The sequence below is a fragment of the Suillus subaureus genome (assembly GCF_016647635.1).
Source record: "Suillus subaureus strain MN1 chromosome Unknown BJ212scaffold_8, whole genome shotgun sequence".
Lineage (NCBI taxonomy): Eukaryota > Fungi > Basidiomycota > Agaricomycetes > Boletales > Suillaceae > Suillus > Suillus subaureus.
This window is the reverse complement of record NW_024538564.1, coordinates 766,054-785,899: the sequence shown is the minus strand read 5'-3', so window position 1 is coordinate 785,899 and position 19,846 is coordinate 766,054. Positions and strand designations below refer to the sequence as shown.

The 19,846-nt window shown below is 47.7% G+C and overlaps 9 protein-coding genes across 9 annotated transcripts; 5 read left to right on the top strand and 4 right to left on the bottom strand.

The window, feature by feature from the left end:
* Window positions 1–131: 131 nt before the first annotated feature.
* Window positions 132–837, top strand: BJ212DRAFT_1248869 (cwf21 domain-containing protein; the record flags this gene model as incomplete). Its single annotated transcript, XM_041329692.1, has 3 exons — window positions 132–169; window positions 222–413; window positions 468–837. Coding segments are annotated over 3 exons (600 nt in total), but the record flags the coding sequence as incomplete, so codon positions are not given.
* Window positions 838–1,837: 1,000 nt separating this feature from the next.
* Window positions 1,838–3,576, top strand: BJ212DRAFT_1445843 (acetylornithine and succinylornithine aminotransferase; the record flags this gene model as incomplete). Its single annotated transcript, XM_041338160.1, has 5 exons — window positions 1,838–1,969; window positions 2,023–2,274; window positions 2,342–2,929; window positions 2,987–3,140; window positions 3,194–3,576. 5 exons carry the CDS (start codon window positions 1,838–1,840, stop codon window positions 3,574–3,576), a joined length of 1,509 nt encoding a protein of 502 aa, XP_041195732.1.
* A 123-nt stretch (window positions 3,577–3,699) lies between these two features.
* On the top strand, window positions 3,700–6,138 carry BJ212DRAFT_1458629 (5-aminolevulinate synthase; the record flags this gene model as incomplete). The annotated part of the gene is made up of 4 exons (XM_041338890.1): window positions 3,700–3,797; window positions 3,861–4,629; window positions 4,688–5,259; window positions 5,309–6,138. The coding sequence occupies exons 2-4, from the start codon at window positions 3,911–3,913 to the stop codon at window positions 6,136–6,138; spliced, it is 2,121 nt and encodes a 706-aa protein (XP_041195731.1). The 5' UTR covers window positions 3,700–3,797; window positions 3,861–3,910.
* An 86-nt stretch (window positions 6,139–6,224) lies between these two features.
* On the bottom strand, window positions 6,225–7,570 carry BJ212DRAFT_1031027 (uncharacterized protein). Its single transcript, XM_041328881.1, has 4 exons — window positions 6,798–7,570; window positions 6,647–6,747; window positions 6,528–6,593; window positions 6,225–6,475 (listed from the first exon to the last, which is right to left on the bottom strand). Exons 1-4 carry the CDS (start codon window positions 7,438–7,440, stop codon window positions 6,311–6,313), a joined length of 975 nt encoding a protein of 324 aa, XP_041195730.1. The 5' UTR covers window positions 7,441–7,570; the 3' UTR covers window positions 6,225–6,310.
* A 1-nt stretch (window position 7,571) lies between these two features.
* On the top strand, window positions 7,572–8,980 carry BJ212DRAFT_1030975 (ADP-ribosylation factor family-domain-containing protein). Its single transcript, XM_041328880.1, has 8 exons — window positions 7,572–7,738; window positions 7,797–7,820; window positions 7,870–7,897; window positions 7,953–7,981; window positions 8,035–8,087; window positions 8,136–8,429; window positions 8,483–8,887; window positions 8,958–8,980. The coding sequence occupies exons 1-7, from the start codon at window positions 7,631–7,633 to the stop codon at window positions 8,508–8,510; spliced, it is 564 nt and encodes a 187-aa protein (XP_041195729.1). The 5' UTR covers window positions 7,572–7,630; the 3' UTR covers window positions 8,511–8,887; window positions 8,958–8,980.
* A 947-nt stretch (window positions 8,981–9,927) lies between these two features.
* BJ212DRAFT_1340253 (uncharacterized protein) lies at window positions 9,928–11,071 on the bottom strand. The gene is made up of 4 exons (XM_041335097.1): window positions 10,958–11,071; window positions 10,517–10,910; window positions 10,005–10,459; window positions 9,928–9,975 (listed from the first exon to the last, which is right to left on the bottom strand). The coding sequence occupies exons 2-3, from the start codon at window positions 10,637–10,639 to the stop codon at window positions 10,046–10,048; spliced, it is 537 nt and encodes a 178-aa protein (XP_041195728.1). The 5' UTR covers window positions 10,640–10,910; window positions 10,958–11,071; the 3' UTR covers window positions 9,928–9,975; window positions 10,005–10,045.
* Window positions 11,072–11,087: 16 nt separating this feature from the next.
* BJ212DRAFT_1267046 (ribonuclease H-like domain-containing protein) lies at window positions 11,088–12,123 on the bottom strand (the record flags this gene model as incomplete). Its single annotated transcript, XM_041330628.1, has 4 exons — window positions 11,088–11,420; window positions 11,456–11,710; window positions 11,767–11,946; window positions 12,001–12,123. 4 exons carry the CDS (start codon window positions 12,121–12,123, stop codon window positions 11,088–11,090), a joined length of 891 nt encoding a protein of 296 aa, XP_041195727.1.
* A 2,392-nt stretch (window positions 12,124–14,515) lies between these two features.
* On the top strand, window positions 14,516–16,183 carry BJ212DRAFT_1340233 (uncharacterized protein). Its single transcript, XM_041335096.1, has 15 exons — window positions 14,516–14,661; window positions 14,717–14,726; window positions 14,785–14,802; window positions 14,854–14,879; window positions 14,939–14,964; window positions 15,015–15,074; window positions 15,131–15,142; window positions 15,204–15,219; window positions 15,269–15,308; window positions 15,373–15,470; window positions 15,522–15,581; window positions 15,644–15,671; window positions 15,727–15,784; window positions 15,837–16,036; window positions 16,093–16,183. Exons 1-14 carry the CDS (start codon window positions 14,570–14,572, stop codon window positions 15,863–15,865), a joined length of 573 nt encoding a protein of 190 aa, XP_041195726.1. The 5' UTR covers window positions 14,516–14,569; the 3' UTR covers window positions 15,866–16,036; window positions 16,093–16,183.
* A 1,763-nt stretch (window positions 16,184–17,946) lies between these two features.
* On the bottom strand, window positions 17,947–19,840 carry BJ212DRAFT_1030806 (WD40-repeat-containing domain protein). The gene is made up of 5 exons (XM_041328879.1): window positions 19,440–19,840; window positions 19,271–19,390; window positions 19,126–19,221; window positions 18,635–19,073; window positions 17,947–18,584 (listed from the first exon to the last, which is right to left on the bottom strand). Exons 1-5 carry the CDS (start codon window positions 19,762–19,764, stop codon window positions 17,984–17,986), a joined length of 1,581 nt encoding a protein of 526 aa, XP_041195725.1. The 5' UTR covers window positions 19,765–19,840; the 3' UTR covers window positions 17,947–17,983.
* Window positions 19,841–19,846: the final 6 nt, after the last annotated feature.

Here is a 19,846-nt window from a genome sequence, read left to right as displayed (position 1 = left end):
GGAGTCGCCCTGCCGCTACCACGACGCGTTCAGAGCAATGACAAATGCCGTGGACCGGCTGGACTACAGTTTAAACTCCGATTCTATTTATGACCTTGAACTCAATTCATCGTCTTCATCTCTGGAACGTCATGTACAACGGTATCGGATTAACCACTCCCCGGGGAAGGTGCGTTGTTTTCGGTCACAGTCGAATTCATCATACTGATTACATATTATAGCGGCACAAATGGCTATGTTATGCGTAATCTCTCGGCACTGCGTGTGCACGAGACTGCCGCAGACCGAGCTGCTGCCTGGGACGTAGCTCCCCCAAAGCACAGGGAACCGGACGAAGCTATTTTGGAACACGAGAGAAAAAGAAAGGTTGAAGTCAAATGTCTGGAGCTGCAACTACAGCTAGAGGACGACGGGTATGTAGGCTTGAAATGTTCGCATTAGCGATCCTCTGACTTTTATTTTAATAGTCTGGATGAAGCAACAATCGAAACGAGAGTTGATGAACTTCGCACAACTTTGAACAAGGATTTGGCGTCACTCGCTCCATCCGCAAAAAAATTGAAGCCATCTGATACGCATGGTATCGCAGCTGCCAAAAAGGCTGAACTCGACAAAATGGCCCGAGCACTGGGCACGAGAAGTAACTACACAGAGGGTGATGCATTCGACCGAGAGAAGCAGGAAGAAAACAAGATGCGTCGTATGGTCGAGCGGGAGGAGCGCGAGAGGAAACGTGAGGAAGACAAGTCGAAATGGTTAGAGCAGAAGCAGAAGTGGGAGGCGGATAAGAGAGAACGCGATCGCTTGCGTCGGAGGGAAGAAGATAGGATAAGGAGAGAGAAAGAGGAGACCGGTCGAAGGAAGGAGAGAATGCCTCCTCCTCCCGTTCCTGCATTCAGGGATCGACCAAGAGACTATCGTGGAGAGCGTGAACGCAGGAGCCGAAGCCCGCGACGTGAAAGAGACATTCGACGTCGCAGGTCACCTTCTCGGTCTCCTCCGCCTCGTCGGCGCTCTCCGTCTCCTGTGCAGTCCAAAAGGTCTCGTTCTCCTGACCAACCAGGCTATCGGCGTTCCGGGTCTGTAACACCACCATCAAGGCGATCACCGCCTCCCGCACATCCCCGCCGCTCGCGTGAGCGTTCAGAATCGCCTCCTCGCCGTGGCCGCGATCGCTCAGAAGCCCCACCCCGCCGACGTGGGTGGGATAGGTCAGAATCTCCACCTCGGAAAGACCGCGAGCTCTCACCACCTCCTCCCCGTAATGGAAGCGACCAAGATCGTAGGAGAAATACCTCTCGCTCACCGCGACCTACAGGACGTGGTCGCTCAGCTTCTTCGGATTCATCCATGTCTGTGAGCACGGGACGTAGTCGGTCCAGAGATTGAGATGCAGCGCCAGCACCCAAAAATTATTCTGAAATCTGTTGTTTGTCCGGATGTTGTGAGGCTTTTGCCCACTTTGCTCTTGCTTTGTATTTATTGTACAAAAGTTGTGCTGCTATCATCATGCATGCAGTGATTGGTGTTCCTTTTTCGAGTGCTGTTGTAATGCTACTGGCTCTCAGTGGTTTGTTTGTATGCTAACCCCTGGGCCCTGACCCTATGAATGAACGTTGACAGCTAACCGGCTCTCCTTCACTTCCTCTCTCATAAGTTATAATTGTGCCGGACTAGTAGAAATACTGCTGTTGGTCAGAGTCAGACGAACTCGGACGTTGTACATGTGACTCATATAGGACTGCTCAGCAATTAATTTGTGTGGTTGCTGTAGTTTTTTCTCTTTCTCGAATCTATCATTACTCTGAGAGTTGGTCCAACTTGATCACAGGCATCCATGCACTCCACTGCGCGTTTGACTCATCTGTCGAGTCCTTTACCAGTTACCCGGCTGCAAATTTTGGCTCGAGGCTCCAGTGCGACCCCATTAGCAGCAGCCAGGCGATATGCTTCAAATGCTGTTTCTGAGGTACGCCAGCCTATGTTTTGTAACTTCTGTTTACAAAATGCAAAGAGGCGTAGCTTCCAGCATCCCCCAGCACACGTTACTTGAAGCCTATATATGACTTTTCTGCAGATACACAATCCTCTGCAACGAAAAGTACTATAGCGCTTGGCGATGAGTATCTCCTTCCTGTCTACGCACGTCCTCCATTCGTGCTTTCGCATGGACGTGGTAGTTGGGTCTGGGACGCAGATGGCCGAAAATTTCTTGACTTCAGCGCAGGCATCGCAGTAAATGCATTAGGACATGCGGATCCAGGTGTCTCAGAGGTGAGTAATTTCTACATTTTGAACCTTCTTTTCCATTACGATGGGAACTCACACTATACCATCATAGGTGATACAACAGCAATCGTCGACCCTTCTCCACACCTCAAATGTATACTACCACGAGTGGGCGCCAAAGTTGGCGCAGCTTCTGGTGACGCTCACTAACAAAGAAGGTGGACTAGGCTACGCCACTGGCGGCACCTCTCCATCTTCTTCAGCCGCTAAGCAAGGGGCCAAAGTTTTCTTCGCCAATTCGGGCACCGAAGCGAATGAAGGCGCTCTGAAGATAGCTCGCAAAGTTGGAAAGGATCGCTGGGCCGCAGCCACTGGTGGAACGGTTGATGACCCATCGTGTCCTAAAATGCGTATCGTGTGCTTTGAGAATTCTTTCCATGGTCGAAGTATGGGTGCTCTGAGTGTCACTTCGACGGAGAAATACCAGATACCCTTTCGACCACTGATACCTGGAGTTAGCGTTGGCAAGCTCAATGATCTGGAATGCCTCCATAGGCTTATCACTGATGATACCTGTGCGGTCATTGTCGAGCCCATACAGGGAGAGGGAGGCGCCGCTGCCGCAACCGAAGAATGGCTGAGAGCTTTGCGAAAACGCTGTGACGAGACAGGAACAGTGTTGATCTTTGATGAAATTCAAGTTCGTTTTACTTTGTAACATTTTCGCACACTACGTTTTGATTGAACTGCATTGCAGTGCGGCCTGTACAGGTCAGGGAATCTTTGGGCACATTCGGCATTTCCAATTGATTGCCATCCTGATGTGATCACGATGGCGAAACCACTAGCCAACGGTTATCCAATTGGTGCCGTATTACTTCGTGATACCATTGCATCTACAATGACACCAGGTAAGAATAACAAATCATGAGAGTCGCCCACAGGAGCTGACAGTTGCTGACAGGAACTCATGGGACGACGTTTGGAGGGTCACCCACGGCTTGTGCAGTTGGACATCACGTTCTGAATCGCCTCAGTGATCGTGTGTTCGTGAGTCATATGAAAGAGATGAGCGCGTACATGAACAACCGGCTCGAAGTTCTGCCGAAATGGTTCTCAGCCATATTACAGCCTCACGTGCGCGGTCGTGGTTTCATCCGAGGCCTTGGATTCAATGATGTCTCACATCCTGGAGAAGTGGTGCGGCTAGCGCGAGAGCGTGGTGTCTTCCTGCTGACTGCTGGGAAAGATGCTGTGCGCCTGGTGCCCTCTCTAAATGTCAATAAGGAAGAAGTGGATATAGCTATGGACGTGCTTGAAGGATGCTTGTCATCTTTGCGGGTTTAAGCTCAAAGTAGTTACTTTGGTTACATTATTAATGCAGTGATTGTGCCATGGCCACGTTGCATTGCAGAATGAACATCTTCACAAATAAAAGAGGAATAACCACGTGATTCTCATCAGCCAATGGGCGCTTTCCTAATTTCCGATATAAGGTTTCTTGAAGTTTCACATCCCCGATATCGATCCATATTGTCCCGGTTTGCGCTCAGTATAGGACTTTGCTTGTAAGCATACACCTGTGCTGGTTTCCATCGTTTGAATCACTGACCGTTGATTCTGTGTTTCAGATTCGACCATATATCCTGTGAGCTTTGTCCAGAGCTCCCAGTACTTGAACATGGAAAAGTTTTCTTCTTTGGCTCGTTTCAAGAGTTCCTGCCCGTTTTTGGGCGGGACAAAGACTTCAACCCTTCGTGCCCTTAGCAGCGCCATTTCTCCTAGATTCCCCTCGATCTCTCAGCTCACTGAGCGAGCCGTGAATTGCCCCATCATGGGTCCGGCCCTAGTAATGCGCTCTACTCAGATGGTTGCTGGTTACGCCAGTATCGCGGGTCAGGCCGACGTCCAGAAAATTCACCACAGCAAAGGCATCTTCCCCGGCACCAGTGTTTCCGACGCGGACATTTCAAAATGCCCCCATGCTTCCGCTGCTCGGGCTGCTGCTCGGATGGCGGATGACCTTGCTGCCGCATCTACTGCGAAGGCACCCGAAACCAAAAAGGAAGTCCCGAGCATGGCCCAGAAGGCCGCTGCTGCGGGATGCCCTTTCTATAAGGCTGCTGCTGCTGCAAAGGAACAACCCGTCAAATTGCCTGCCATGACAGAAGCTCAGACTACTCCTGCCATTTCAGATGCGTATAACTACGACAAGTTTTATGCGGCCGAGCTCGAGAAGAAGCACAAGGATCAGTCCTACCGCTACTTCAACAATATCAACCGGCTTGCAACCAAATTTCCAATTGCGCACACTGCGAGTGTCAAGGAAGAAGTCCAAGTATGGTGTGCCAACGACTATTTGGGAATGGGAAATAATCCTGTCGTACTTGAAACCATGCAGTACGTATAGCCTCTGCAATCACCTGATTTTGGTCGCAAGCTAACGTTTTTCTCACAGTCGGGCGTTGGACAAATACGGTGCAGGTGCTGGAGGCACTAGAAATATCGCTGGAAATAGTGCTATGCATCTCAGTCTCGAACGTGAGCTTGCTACCCTTCATCGCAAGGAGTCCGCGCTCGTATTTTCGTCTTGCTATGTCGCCAACGACGCAACTTTGTCGACCCTCGGTTCCAAACTTCCCGGTTGCGTTTACTTCTCGGATGCTTCCAACCACGCATCCATGATACAGGGCATTCGGCACTCCGGTGCGAAGAAGGAGATCTTTAAACACAACGACCTGAACGACCTCGAGGCCAAACTGCAGAAGTATCCGAAGGACACCCCTAAAATTATCGCATTTGAGAGTGTTTACTCTATGTGCGGTAGCATCGGGCCTATCAAGGAGATCTGTGATCTGGCTAAGAAGTACGGTGCATTAACTTTCCTTGATGAAGTACACGCTGTCGGACTTTACGGGCCCCGTGGTGCGGGCGTTGCCGAGCATCTCGACTGGGAATCCCACCAGATGGCCGGTCAAAGTTCCGAGCCAATCAAGGACAGCGTGATGGATCGTATTGACATGATTACTGGTTGGTCATTATCATGCATATCTATCTGACGGACCTGGCTTACCGTCAGCAGGTACACTCGGCAAGGCATATGGCACTGTTGGCGGATACGTCGCGGGGTCTGGTGATTTCATCGATATGATTCGTTCATACGCACCTGGCTTCATTTTCACTACTTCACTGCCTCCCGCTACAGTCGCCGGTGCTCGAGCTTCCGTCATTTACCAGAAGCACCATGTTGGTGATCGAGCATTGAAGCAGGTTAATGTTCGCACTGTCAAGGAACGTTTCAGTGCTCTAGACATACCCGTCGTCCCCGGTCCTTCTCACATCGTCCCGGTCTTGGTTGGTGATGCTGGTCTCGCAAAGGCAGCCAGCGACAAACTTCTTCACGAACACGGCATCTACGTTCAGGCAATCAATTTCCCCACCGTTGCTGTGGGCGAGGAGCGTCTTCGGGTCACTGTCACTCCTCGCCACACTGCAGAGCAAATTGATGGCTTGATTAGTGCAATGGACTCGGTGTTCACAGAGCTCAACATCAACCGGATCAGCGAATGGGCAAAGTTGGGTGGACGTGCCAATGTTGGTACAAGCAAGGAAAACGTCGAACCCATCTGGAGTAACGCTCAGATCAACACCGCTGGACAACCACAGACGTTGCATGATGGAGACACAGCGTTGGTTAACGTTAATGCAGTTCAGGTGGTTCGGGAGAGCTTTGAGGACCTTTTGGGAGCTGTTGAGTTGAGTGAGACGGAGTTGAAGGTGGAAGCTGCGCTGATGACCGGAGCTGTCGAGCACATTGCTGGGGCATTGCCGAAGAAAGTGAAAGCACCACGGGCTCCCGTCAATCCAATTGGCATGTCCGTTGCGCCTACTATCGCGGTTTCGGCTTAATCGTTGTTGAGAGACTGTTAAGTATGACCCATATTCCAATGCTAGTGCTTGTGGTCATCGCCATCATTCTTACTGGGCTTGTGTGCCTGTCTACTCAAGGTAACATGAAGCCTGCGATCCTTGTACTGATGCTTCAAATCGCTGCAACGCGCAACGTCAGAGTGAGCTGACCTCACGGTATACCCGACAGAGCACTCAGTAAGCTACGAGCTCTCATCACTTTGGTCGTGATAGTGGACCGTCCATTCGAAAGATCACTTGGCAGTACGGCTGATTCTGAAGTCACAGGATCTGGTGTCTCCAAGGCCTCTACAGACTTGCACATCTGTATGAGGTTCTAGAGAAGAACATTATGAGATCAGTCATCAAACAAGATGACCAAGACATACGTCTCGAATTCCCCCCTTTACATCTGCGAGATATTTGGTCACCAAGGTAAAATACTCCTCGGGTATCTGACCCAGAAAACTACGATCAGCCAACCGACCAACTCACAGGAGAAACTCACCATTTCTTCCGACCACAACCTTTTAATCAGCCATATCTGCCTGGCTTTATTAAACTTCCAGTTCGGTGGATCCTCAAATCGTGCATATGCATACGACAACGCTGTGAATCATCTATGCTCAGTAAACACACATGCAAATTTCGTAACATACCTTTCCGACTTTGATCAGACAGAGACTCGTCTGCACTAGGGTCTATGGAGGGCAAATCTGGTGGACGGTGGCCTTTCTTTTTTTTGAGCGGTTTGCTATCAGGTGTTTCTCCCGACTGTTCCTGCGCCTTTCTCTTCTTCTGTCGTGACTTTTCTGAGGTAGCCTCTTCTGGTGTTCGGACCTTGGTGTCGTTCGAATGTGTGACCTGTCCATCAAGTGCAACTCCCTCATCTTGGCCTTCGTCTGAGTGCTTCAGTTTCTTTTTCGTCTTCTCCTTCCTACGTTCGTCACTTCTGTCTTTCAACTGCTCGTGCGCCACGTTCCCCAAGTAATTCTTATTCTTCTTTTTCCGCTCCGCATCACCTGTAGTTAAGTTTGCTAGCTGAACATTTTTGGATGCGACATTTCCTGTAGAGGGTGCACTTGAAGGAGATAAGGGATGACTCGCGCTCTGAGAATCTCGTGTCGTGGAAGCCGCTTGACCTTTTAGGGTGGTCGTGGACAACGCGTCACTGGTAGCTTCTTTATGCTTTCTCTTCTTTGACTTTACGTGTTCTTGACCGACATCCTTGGCATTGGAGTCGGCGGACCTGGACTTTTTGTGTGATTTGGGTGATGCGTCGCCGATGGCTGTTACAGGCATGCTGCATAGGATAAGACACGAGGGCTAGGGATGATATTGGTAATAAGTGCTTCGAATTTGAACAGAGGCTCAGCGGACTTCGTTGGATTCAAACTGGATGATTGCACTCGCGCACGTGATAAGGTAGCCAGCTAAACGCCCCAGAAATAGTATTTACACTGCTACTACTACAAAGCAAACTCACATACCCATGGGTCTTACAATATCTTCCCTTTTCACGTCGTTGTCGTCGCTGATACGATGGAGCAAAGACCAAGATGTCCGTATACTCATGCTCGGCCTCGACTCGGCTGGCAAGGTATGTCCACTTACAAATATGATGTTATTCGGGTTCAAATGGACTGGTGTTTTCGTAGACGACAATCCTGTACCGATTACAGGTGAGTAATGTTGAACATATATTTAGTGGAGGTCCAAATAAATTTGCAGATTGGAGAAGTGGTTTCTACGATCCCGAGTGAGTATGTCATCATAGGCTTTGTGGGGTTTGGAGCTCACGAGAGACAACCCAGCAATCGGCTTCAATGTAGAGACCGTTCAGGTGCGTTGATGAAGAAAAAATCTGTAACCAACTTTATTGACAATACCATCCAGTATAAAAATATTAAGTTCCAAGTATGGGACCTTGGAGGACAGTCTAGCATACGGTATGTACAACTTAATTTTCGTCAGCAATTCCTGAATGATGCTCGAAGGCCATATTGGCGATGTTACTTCCCGAACACATCTGCCATCATATACGTTATTGATTCTTCAGATCATGCACGGTTGACGACGTCACGGAGTGAACTATTGACCATGCTTTCGGAAGACGAACTCAACGGCGTGCCACTCCTTGTATTCTGCAATAAGCAAGATGTCGAAGGAGCACTAAAACCCGAAGATATCAGTGAACAACTTGGTCTCGCAGGTCGCGAGACGTCAAGACCATGGAGTGTGCGTGGGAGCTGTGCAACAGAGGGGCAAGGTCTAGAGGAAGGATTAGACTGGTCAGTGATGCACCTTGTCCCATTCTGACGATATTGACACATCCGAATGACAGGTTGGTGAATGCAATACAGAAAAAGTAGAATATGTGGCCGTCCTCGGGCACATATATCTTCCTCGTCTCTTGCATATTTCTTTGGACAGTGGTATACCCATTGGTACAGCAAGCATAATTTATATTGCCCCATAATTCGCGCTATAGATCTGGATGCTGTTTTACGAGGGACGACCCTACTCCAGCGGACGTTTCAAGGTTAAGGGTTCTATGTTACTACTAAATTGTTTAGATGCTAGAGTTCGGGGGTAGGCAGCGGGACTTCTTACACCCTCCCTGGTCCTCCGTGCGATTATATCTTTAACAGGACGTCAACAACTTTGGCGGTCAATCGGACTGCTTTTTCCCAATGCATACGTGAGATTTTGTATGACTGTTCGATTATTTTTCTTAACACTTTTCAAGGTCAGTTGTAGTTACTCGAATTTTTTTAAGTATCCCCCATCTTAAGGCTCATTGTGGTATTTCTGCCCAGATGCGTAGGATAGCACGACGGGTACAATATTGAGTGAGTTTTATCCTACTAGTATGAGCCTGCAATTGGAAAGTGCGACCCCAGGTGGCCCATAATGCCATCGATATCTTGTTAGCTCTCTCAATCCTGCACCGTGTCCCTGCGCCTCCCTGCGAAACCGCGAAACCGCTAACCAATATACTATCTTGACGTTGAATTCGTATTGACTGCGATTTTGTTGTTCCAGGCTCACTTTGAGCCCTCCTGCTTGTCACCGTACCACTCTGTTATCTGTGCAGTGTGCACCCTCGCCATCACACCTTCCCGCTTACCATTGCACTTTGCTTACCTTTTCCTAGTCGCCACTGCATCATCCTATCTAGCAAGATTCCGCCCTTGACACAGCTAGCACACATCGTGTTGATATCCTCTTCAGACATTCCTGGGCCCGAACAAGGTACTATAAGCCGATGCATGCCTGTAATGTTGAGGGTGTTGTTTTGGAACATCTGAAAGGAGCTGAAGGGTTGCCAGGCGTGACTTCTCTGAGACATGTTGCCCTCCCAGTTTCATTTGAGATCAATCATCATGCTCAACGAACCACCGCTGGCGGCCGAGCCAGCCCGCCCGGTGATGCATGATGTCCGTTGAGGAAGGAGCAAAATGCCAAACGGCATGGTGAAGTTCGCCCTGCATGCACTGGTGATGTTATGGACGATTCTGAGTTTAAAGCCGACAGTCTGGACGTTCATCATGTAATGGCAATATAAAATGAGACCGGAAGTATAGTGGAGGGAAACGTGCGCAATCTGTGCTCACGCATTGGACCTCAAATATATGATAGACGCGCCTGTCATCTTTTATGCAATGGAGAATGATTGCACCGAACAGTCGAATCATCCGACTGTAACCCATCGTTTGTAATAGGTACGCATACTAGGAGTGGTCCAAACTAGTGTTCCGTGGATAACCCTCTGAGGGGATATCCACTGTGGATATCCACCGCCGGTAAAACCGGCCCGGCGATTCCGGGTGCTGCAAAATTTTGCGATCCATGGTGCATTTTGCAAAATTTAGCTTGATTTACAAGTCTAGATCTATCCTACACTCTATGTCATGTCCCAGTCTGCTTCGGTCAAGACCTTCTCTTGCACCAAAGTGCTTGCCGGCAGAAGAGTGACAGTGTTCTTCGGTGCTGCGGGTGCCAAATCTTTGTCAGCAAGCACATCAGCTAGCGTCGTGGAGTCAAGATTGATGATACTGGCAGCATCGAAAGCCTCGCTGTCAAAAGAATCCGCTTTTTTTGAGCCATTTTCAGCTATATCCTCGGGGTCAGTGACATCCAACTCTGAGTCGTTGTTCTCCACGTCTGGCTCGTTAGGTGCTTCATCTGCAAAATCGTCATCCACATCAGAATTTTCACTGTCATTGTCGTCTCCCTTCCCTCGTTTGCGCTTGCCACCAAAAATGGCCGATGACATATCTTGCCATTTGATAGTTGGTTTTTTTTGTGGCGGTGGTGCCTAGTAGTGAGGTCCGTGAGTTGCAAATGAATGAAACTATTGATGTATTGAACTCACAGAGGGATTATATCTGTACCAACTACGGATTTGAGCTGTCCTGACAAGTGTTTTCACCTGCTGCCGACTGCGAAGTGGTGAGTTAAGCCATGTGAATGTTGAGCCAGTCCGCTCATCAGCCATTGAGTTGGGTACAAGCGAGAAAATTCGGACAGCAAGCCTCTGGTTGGACTATAATCAGCTTCGAGACAATATAATTGCAATTCTGACATAATGCGAGTGGCTGGGCATCCCCAGATCGGTCTTTGTCCAGGTAGCTCCACCATTCATATGCTGTCTCGTCAGTTCGAAGTTCACGATCGAAAGGGTAAACCTTTTTGATGTATTTTTTGATGAGGTCTTTCAAGCGACTGTTTGCCTCTGAGATACTCAGGTTTGCGATGGGAGCCTTTCGCTTCTCGTATTCAATATGGAGCATTGAAAGTAGAAACTTTCCCATACGACGAACTGAATATGGGAGTTCTTTGTCCTGGGGACGATTTGTCTGGCCTCCAATCTTGATACGAGCGATGAATAGTGGGTTCAAGTCTCGGAGGATATCTGCCCCTCTGAACTCTTTGAACTGTGTCAGTTAAACAGCAAGTGACTTGATGTTAAATATAGAAAACTTACGAGGATCAAGAAGAAAGCCAGTTAAATACACATCGGATGGTGCATCATTTACCATTTGATTGAATCGGTAATTGACAGCTCGTCGAATCTCCTCGGTGACTTCAGTTGGCAAGCCAGTGATATCTTCGGTGATAATTTGGTGGATGGTTGCGGTGACAGCAAGCCAGAAAAGATATACATCTGACACAGTTGAGTGAGTAGACTCGAGGCATGTTATAGCCTTTGCAATTGGAGCAAGTACTGTAAGAAGCTGTCGAAGTTCAACTTCAAATTTGTCGGTTGCGAAACGATCCTCAAGAAAGCAATTGTTGACTTCCTGCAAGGTACCTCTGAGCATCGAAAAACCATAGAAATCACACTACCTACTGGTATGTTGATGACCTGTTCAGTGCACAATTGTCGGATAGGCTTCAGACAACGACGAAGTGACTCTCCAGAATGATAAATAGTTCCAAAACGTGTCTTTCCAATTGAAACAAGTCCTCTCTTGATTTGTAAATCTTTACGATGATGACGGAGATGAGCACTGGCAAAGTTCGAGTTCTTGAAGTACTTGATCGTTCGATGTATCTTCTTGATCACCTCAAGTTCAAAGTTAGTGATTCATCAACTAAAGAGCCGGATGAGAGATAACTTACAGGTCGAAAGAATTTGATGTTACCAATGTCTTTGCATAGCGAACTCATGCGATGACACGAGTCGGGGAGAATAATAATCCAACTAAATTCTTCCTGTATGAGTGAACGAGCTAATGTTGTATTGCCAGTGTTGTCGGAAGCCACTCCCCCAAAACGTTCAGCTCCGATGCGTAGCATGACCTGTAAGCGGTGTTAGTTCGGAACTTCTAACATTACGAGATCTTTGTAGCTCACCTTTCGCAGGACTTCACGTATCTTTACCCCAGTATGTGATTCTTCTGAAGACTCATCACCTTCCACCAAAAACACCCGACGCACTGGAGTGATCACATGTACAGTATAAACAGACTGGGGCATCTTCGTGGTATTTCCGTCGAAAGTGATGGTAAGGTCATCACAGGTACGAAGGTGTTGCAATTGTAAAGTTTCGATGCGAGCTGCCTCATTGGGGATTTGTGTTTCGGTGAGTACAGCACAAGATGCTGGTTCATAGTCAGGATTTCCGTGTTTCCACATTTCCTTCCATTCCTTCGAATCAACTTTTGATGGTGGAATACCACCAACACAGATTAGCTTCAGGACGTCAAAGTCAAGCTGGTCTTTGAGTGCTGAAATGCGTGCCTTGCGCTGCGATGGATATATTGATTTTTGTTTCAGTGGTGCATGTAATGACACAGTGGACTCGGAAGATGTGGATGTGGCAGCAGTTACTTGTGTGGAGGCTCCGGGTTCGCATCCTTCGACACGATCACCTAAGGATTCCTTGGCCATAGCAGTGCGAACACGATTCCGCAGTGTTAAATTGATTTTGTCCAGTTTTCCACATTGTAGTGCATGTCCAAATACTCGGGCCTTCCAGCGAGGTGCAGCCCAGGTCATAGTGCATCCATATTCAGCTCCAGCACACCGGACAATCATCTTTTGGGGGTTACTTTTGAGGTATGTATTCACTGAGATAAGATCCATCAGAGGATCAACCTTTGCACCACCTTTCCCCTTTGCAGGGATCAGTTCGGCATCTCTGTATAGGTGCATGACGGACATGTCAGACTCGATAGTCTTGGTCTTTTTCTTCTTCAATCCCTTCGGTCTGTTGATTGGGGGGCTGTTAGGTGTTTTCGACCCACTCGACATGAACTCTATGTCCGGATGGTCATTTGACCGATGCGAGGACTTCGGTAACTGCATAGCAGGTCAGTAATTCAGTTTCACTGGCAAGAAAAGCAAATCTAATTTACAGCCTTTCCAGCTGCAACAATAAGGCCTCGTGCGGCTTCGAGGGTGTCATCCACCCACTTCTCGAGGATAATATCCCCTGGATATTTTTCAATCCATGTTTCGAACACATCCACTACAGCTTCTGTCTCCGGACCTCGCTCAACAAGTTTTAGGCCGTCGACCCGATTGCCAAACCTAACCTCTAGCTCTCGATTGACAGCACCAACCTCGCCAATGTCTGTAGTCCAATCAGCATCCGGGCCGAAGTTGGAGAAATTGTACTTGGACTCCTTTGGAATGGGAATCTCTGTTGGAAGTGCCTCGAGACAGAGTCGAAGCTCAACTAATCGATCCTTGAGATGTGGCTGCATGTAATGAGGGAGAAAACTTGAAGTTCACAATTTTTCAGTCATTTTTCGAGTCGATGTTCGACCAGTCACCAAACAAACATTGACTTGACGTCGCATGAAGTTCCGCCAAAATAAGCAAGCTTAAATCCTAGTTCGAGCTCACTTTGAGCAGAAACAAGCTTGTAGACCCGGTATTTAAGCTTTTTAAGTGTATTTAATGTATATTTAATACAACCCCATACACCCACACGATTTTCAGTTATCCACGTTATCCACCTATGAATTTTGGCCTTGGGTTATCCACCGAGTTATCTACGTGGATAACTGGGTGGATATCTACATCGGTGGATAACCAGGTGGGTTTCCACGGAACACTAGTCCAGACGTTCCGGGATGCCCGGAGGGCTATTCGTAACTTCGTATCTGCCCTTGAAGTCATTTTCATTGGGGTGCAAGTGTGGGTGAGGCTGAGCATGTCGGCTCGGCCGAGCCGACATGCTCAGCCCCACACTTGCACCCCAATGAAAATGACTTCAAGGGTAGTTCACAGATACGAAATTACGAACAGCTCTCCGAGCATCCCGGGACGTTTGGACCAAACCTATGCTTTCTCTGCGTGCCTACTACTTCAAATGGGTTACTAGGGTCCTGGTGTGCCAACTTACAAGGCACTGTCATTTATGTCGGCAGAAGAACTGTATTGCGGTATCATTTGACTCATCAACAGCTTTCTCGGCATCCATGAATATTTGAATAGCCATGGAACACACTAAACTTCTGCTTCAGACTAGTGCTTGTACTGTAACCTGCATAGTCGTTGATGGACTCAGCGCCAGAGAACGACGCGTACGTGAAGGGATGGGGACCTGGAGTAATCGGTCAGTACTCTTACTACCTCTCTAAAATTCCCATTTGCAACTCATGGTTCATACCAGGGCTCATCTTTGCTCTGTGGTAAGTTTTGTATATTCATTGCATTGCGACTCAAAATACTACCGAACGGGACATGCTGATAGGATGTCCGGCTTGACTGCTGGTCAAATGACCTTCTATTTGAAGGCTTTTGTAAACGACCGTAGGGATATCAAAGCAGTGGTATGTGCAGTTTGTTACAATGTTGCAATTCTGGCTCCGACTCATTGGACTGCATTACAGGTGACTTTTGTGTTGTGCGTTTATTTCAGAATTAGTGGCTCGTAATTGTATTGACAGTTGTCAACCAAAGTGTTCTGGACATGTTCCACACGTTTTGTACCAGTGCTCTCTTTTGGCAGCTGCTAATAAGTTGCCGTTACAACACTAGTAATCAATGTCTGATTCTTCCATGGTGAGCTACATTGTATATTATTGAGCGTGACTACCTGGATATTAATTCGCGGTAGGGCAATGTTTGTATGTGCCAGAATGATGTATGCATGCCCATGCTCCGTGACTGACGGTCTCATCACAGGCTGGTATCTTCCTCAGTGTAATGAGAATTTACACCTGTTTTGATAATCGCTCTCATTCCTATTCGTAGTCCACGATTTCTGTCATCGTCCAGTGGTATGTAACCAGGCTAGTGAGAGCGGTCACCTGATCTCTCAGGAGACTTTTTTCTGAAGTTTTTATGCTTATCGAGTTTGGATCAGTGCGTTGCGCTTGAAGCTTGTCACACAAGGCTTTTAATCGATTATCCAGTCAGTGACAAGAACCGGAAACTCACGGCTTTTGTCCTAGTGACTGCCCTGGGGCAATACGGTGAGGACGCACGTTACGATCGTCATTGCTATGAAGTAGATGATAGACGTTTACAGGGCTCGGAATTGGTGCGTTCGTCTTGTTCAGGTATGTTTTACGGGCATGCGCTCACGGTTCTATCGTTCAAAGCAACAATGGTGACAACGTGCGTTCGCTGTTCTGCTGTATAAACTTGGAAATTCTCAAGGTCCCAGTGCTCGATCGAAAAGCGCAGCTGTGTTTTTCACTTGTCCCGTACGTCCGAATTAGTTGACAAAGGATGAATTCGTCGCTGCTTATATAAGTGCCATTGTGACAGTTTGAAATCTCATACGCTGTGGCGAGCGCGATCTGCGATGTTGTGATATCTGGATCATGCTTGTTCTATCTTCGGCCGGGGCGCACTGGAGTCAAACGGTACGTTTCAATTCGTTTAAATACCCGGTATCCTATCTAAATCACATCCAGTCCGAGCAATCACATGCAACACCTTGTCGTTGTTTCATTGCAGATGGGAGTATTCATATTGTATGTTTTTTTTAACAGTGAACGGTTTGACTCATGTTTGAACATTTTTCTTTTCAAATTAGTCTTGTAGCTATTGTGTGGCTCCTACTGGCATGTTACTCAGGATTCATCATCAGTGACCACTGTCCTGATTGTAATTTTCTAGTACTTTGTACAGGATGCACGTTACTGGACTGGTTTTTCTTCTGCTATTCTGTGTAAATGTGGGTTGCTTGTGTGCTAGTTAGATATGATTGCTTAGGCCGATCCGCCCAGCGAACGTCAACTCGATGCTCGCAGTGTAAGTCACCTCTGTTCCACCACTTTGCTGACTTGTATTACGTCCCGCAGCTTAAATGCCCGAAAATCAATCCGAAATCAGCTAAAAGAACACGTGCCCATTGTTCCGACCATACCCATGATTATCGTTTCCGAGCCGTGAATTGTATTCGGTCTAGGGCTCCGTGAAGAACCAGGTAGCTTAAAATACCTGGAGTTTTTAACGTGTTATTAACATCTTTTTGGCATGTAGAGAACTGGAGGTCGATATTAGGATATTCTATGATTTCAAATATTGTACATATCATGTACCTGATGCTTCGGAACCAGTCATGTCAGATTCAGACATTCGAGTGCCTGAAAAAAATCGAATTAAGTACAACAATTTGAGCCCCCACCGTTGAACACAACCACGCTACAATAGGACCCATGAGAACCCCCATGGAACCCAGGCTGGCGTCCGGACAAAAATTGACCCAAATGACCGTTTCACCCAGGTTACAGTCCGGACACAAAACGTCTAATTTGGGTGTCAACCCAGGTGAACGTCCGGACAAATATGGTAGAGTAGTGTAGCGGAACGACACAGTTGATAATATTGAATGCGAGAGTTCGAATCTTGCTTTTTACAGCTTCCATTGGACGCTTGAAGTTCGAATGAGCAAGTCGACTACTATATGTGATGCCCACAAAAGTGCAACTGGCGCAAACCAACATCTTTTTTCTTTCATTGGTACAGTTCTCCTGTCTCACGTCTAGTTATGAACGAGCTCGATCTCGTTTGTCCCCCTATTTTTCACCCTCATGAATGGATTGGCAAAGGCCATAAATATGATTTAAAAAAACTTCCACAATCAGTGGTTCCTATCAACTGCTTTACCTCAGTTGGCGGAAGCGGCCAAATTGTTCCGCAAGAGGACTTCGAGGAACGGGGCCACACAGGGATGAAGAAGGCGATTTTTGATTGTTTTTTTGCTTCTCGTGGCTATTCTAAACACACCTAGCTACTTAGAATAAGAAAAAACGCATTTTTTTGAGATTTTTGGTAACCTGGGTCAGAGTCCGGACAAAATTCAGCCCTCAGGTGAACCCAGGACGGCATCCGGACAAAAATCCCCAAAACATGTCCGGACAAGTTTGGGCCTCAGCCGACCTGGGTTCTAAAGGGGTTCTCATGGGTCCTGCTACAGTCTATACTGAGCAACTCACGAGTTTCCTCATCACCGAGTTGCCCACAATGATTCATGATTCAAGCACCTGTAGACCGGGCTCGCTCACCTCCCAGACTGTATTTGGGCAACTCAAGGTACCACTTTGAGAACTTCGCACCAGATCTAGAGAAGGTCGAGTTGTACAGCAGTACAGAAGCAGTACCGAATAATGCGTCAAAAGGCACATTTTCACCAAGGGGCCACGAGAATGAGTCTACACCTTGTCCGTTTGAGTTCTAGGAGTGTGGGCTTGGCCCCATTGCTGTTGTGAATGTCTTTGCTGCTACATTACAGGAGTCTCCAGAGTCAGCATTGCTCCAAAAAGGGGCAGAGGATCTATGGCGTACTACAGTTTATCACTAAGGTCTGCAAATATGACAGTGGGTACATGCCTTGTTAGAACGAAAAGGAAGTGCGACACTAACAGCGCGCAAACTCAAGAAGATTCGGATCCAGATCCGGCATCTCATGATGATGTTAGCTGGACGAGGAAGAGAATCCAGGAGTTGAACACGACCTACTTTACGTATACCAGGGCAGTGACAACCGTTTTCTAGATTGCGTTAAGAACTCGAAACATGCCATATACCTCTAGCCTGGTTTTCACGAGGTGTGAAGTGGTGTATGGCCACGTTCGTAACAGGGTTCAAAATTTGCCGCTTGCAGTATCGCAGTCTGGTCGGTGGAGCTCACCAGATTATGATATTCAACGGCTACTGGCTAGCGAGCACTTCAATAGTATCTTTGGCCTCTTGTTTGTCTCTTTGCGGTGGACCATTAATTCATCAGACGCGTGTAATCGCAAACGAAAAGGTCACCACCCTGCAAGCCACCAAGCACCATCCGCTTCACAAGTTTAATTGTGAAGAGATTTCTTCAACAGCAACAAACGAGATGTGCTACACTCACACCAAGATATGTAGGTCAACGAATTTAGGTGGACCAAAACCAATCCCACTTTTGTTCCTCCGAGTTCGAGATACAGTTTTGGTACACCTCCAAATCAGGCCGCCAAATTCGTACTGTCCCGTCATCAGCACAGCTCGCGACCATGTCCTTTGCCCAGTCGACTGCTCCGATTTCACCAGATTGTCCACGGAAACGGACTGTTGGGGAAATTGGTTCATCAGCCCCCTTAGCGTAAGATGGTGCTACTCTGCCAGCATTGCTGATATCAAAAAGGAACAAGCTTCCAGCTCGGTTTGTACTGCCGCTTGCGAGCCAGCGTCCACATGGAGAAGTAGCTAGTCGGACATAGAACGAGTTCGTTTGGAGGTTCGGGTGGGCTTCACTGCGAAGTGGGGTCAGGGTGGGGTAAGAATAGATGTACAAGCGAGAATCGGCGCCGAGAGCGAAGAGGAGGCCTGCGCTGGAACCTGATCCTTGAGACATGCTTGTGATACCTCGACAACGAGCACCATGAAATGTAGTCGGATCCATTGTAGAGGAAAACAGCGGCTTGTATGACGGTTTTTTGGGGCTACGCTTTGATGACTTGTCCGAAGGAAAGCGAAGGTCCCAGTAGTGTAAGAAGCTGCAGGTCGATTAATCGTGCACTTCAAAAAACGAAAAGTAGAACCCTACCCATCAAAAGATCCGCTACTGACTAGTCCATGCGGCCGGTCATTAGGGTAAAGAATATTTGTGATACCCCTAGGCAAAGGTCGAATCTTGTGTCTGCCTCCAGAAACTTTATCCTGTCCGTGAGCAGCGGTGATCGTGATCACAGCACTTCTTGCGGCAATTTCATCTCCGTCAGATGGGTTGTTGACACGCAGGTCGTACAAGCAAAGCATTCCGTCCCTACCACCCGTAGTCAAGAGGTCTCGATGCGCTGGATCCCACGCAAGGCATTTTACGGTGCTGGTATGGCCGTCCAGAATAGAAAGTAATTGTTGTGTCTCTACAGAGGATATTCTGGTGCTTTTGTCTCCGGATGCCGTAGCGAGAAGAGTGTCGCCTGCATTCCACTTGACGTCAAAGATACCATTGTCATGGGGCTCGAGGGTCACCCGTGCAGGCTCTTGATTCAGGTCAGTATCGGTCACCGCTGAATTGACGCGGTTGAGACCTACCACAATCCCATTCTTTCCGTTTGGTCGTATCGAGAATGTGGATGGACCCTTGTTCCGTGGCAACGGCAAGAAGGGGTACGCCACCGCGTTTTGCCTCTGCATGAAAATTTAATGGAAATAATAGTTTCAAAAAGGAAAGTCATGCCATTGGAGTATGAACAGGCGTAAGGGGGTGTGACGAAAGAGTCGACTGTTCTTGAATGACATTTGAAAACATCTGATGTATGTGAGGACACAAATGACTGAAGAATGTTGCGAGATGGCACTGCAGAGGTTACTCAGATAGATATGCAGAAAATAGCTATTTGACTTACAGAGCATTCGATGAGATTCAGCAGGATAGCTATTGGAAGCCAGACCTAACGTTCGAAACACTGTGCGACGACAACCTCGTCTTTTGACGACAATATCGTCCATTTCAACATCAAAATCGATTGCATCATTGCTAGACTCTGTGACCAACAGTCTCGGCTTTTTCGTAGGTGTTTCGTCAGATTGTGATATACGGCGCTTTGGTTTTCGATCGTCTAGTAGTGTAGCTGGTGTTGGAAGCTGAGATGCGTGGAAGTGCAGGCTCTCTCTAACATTGGTAGCATCGGATAAAACTTCGAAGCGAGGAGCCTCGGGACTATCAAGCATGGCCAAGAATTTTTTGGACGAGGTAAGTTGAGTACACGGTGGTGGCAGAATAAGGAATGACCGCGTTCGTGTCGCGCTGCAT

Excerpts from the sequence above, each read along its gene's own strand:
- BJ212DRAFT_1031027 (XM_041328881.1), bottom strand. The coding sequence starts at position 7,440 with ATGCCTGTAACAGCCATCGGCGACGCATCACCCAAATCACACAAAAAG. Across the intron at positions 6,594-6,646 it reads GGTTGTGGTCGGAAGAAATG|ATACCCGAGGAGTATTTTAC; the intron begins GTGAGTTTCTCC and ends TTTCTGGGTCAG. Across the intron at positions 6,476-6,527 it reads TAAAGGGGGGAATTCGAGAC|AACCTCATACAGATGTGCAA; the intron begins GTATGTCTTGGT and ends GTTCTTCTCTAG.
- BJ212DRAFT_1030975 (XM_041328880.1), top strand. The coding sequence starts at position 7,631 with ATGGGTCTTACAATATCTTCCCTTTTCACGTCGTTGTCGTCGCTGATA. Across the intron at positions 7,821-7,869 it reads CAATCCTGTACCGATTACAG|ATTGGAGAAGTGGTTTCTAC; the intron begins GTGAGTAATGTT and ends ATAAATTTGCAG. Across the intron at positions 7,898-7,952 it reads AGTGGTTTCTACGATCCCGA|CAATCGGCTTCAATGTAGAG; the intron begins GTGAGTATGTCA and ends GAGACAACCCAG.
- BJ212DRAFT_1340253 (XM_041335097.1), bottom strand. The coding sequence starts at position 10,639 with ATGGCTGATGAGCGGACTGGCTCAACATTCACATGGCTTAACTCACCA. Across the intron at positions 10,460-10,516 it reads GGTACAGATATAATCCCTCT|GCACCACCGCCACAAAAAAA; the intron begins GTGAGTTCAATA and ends CCTCACTACTAG.
- BJ212DRAFT_1340233 (XM_041335096.1), top strand. The coding sequence starts at position 14,570 with ATGTTCCACACGTTTTGTACCAGTGCTCTCTTTTGGCAGCTGCTAATA. Across the intron at positions 15,471-15,521 it reads GGGCGCACTGGAGTCAAACG|TCCGAGCAATCACATGCAAC; the intron begins GTACGTTTCAAT and ends AATCACATCCAG. Across the intron at positions 15,785-15,836 it reads TTCTGCTATTCTGTGTAAAT|CGAACGTCAACTCGATGCTC; the intron begins GTGGGTTGCTTG and ends CGATCCGCCCAG.
- BJ212DRAFT_1030806 (XM_041328879.1), bottom strand. The coding sequence starts at position 19,764 with ATGCTTGATAGTCCCGAGGCTCCTCGCTTCGAAGTTTTATCCGATGCT. Across the intron at positions 19,222-19,270 it reads CGCCTGTTCATACTCCAATG|AGGCAAAACGCGGTGGCGTA; the intron begins GCATGACTTTCC and ends ATTTTCATGCAG. Across the intron at positions 19,074-19,125 it reads ACGGAAAGAATGGGATTGTG|AGCCTGCACGGGTGACCCTC; the intron begins GTAGGTCTCAAC and ends ACCTGAATCAAG.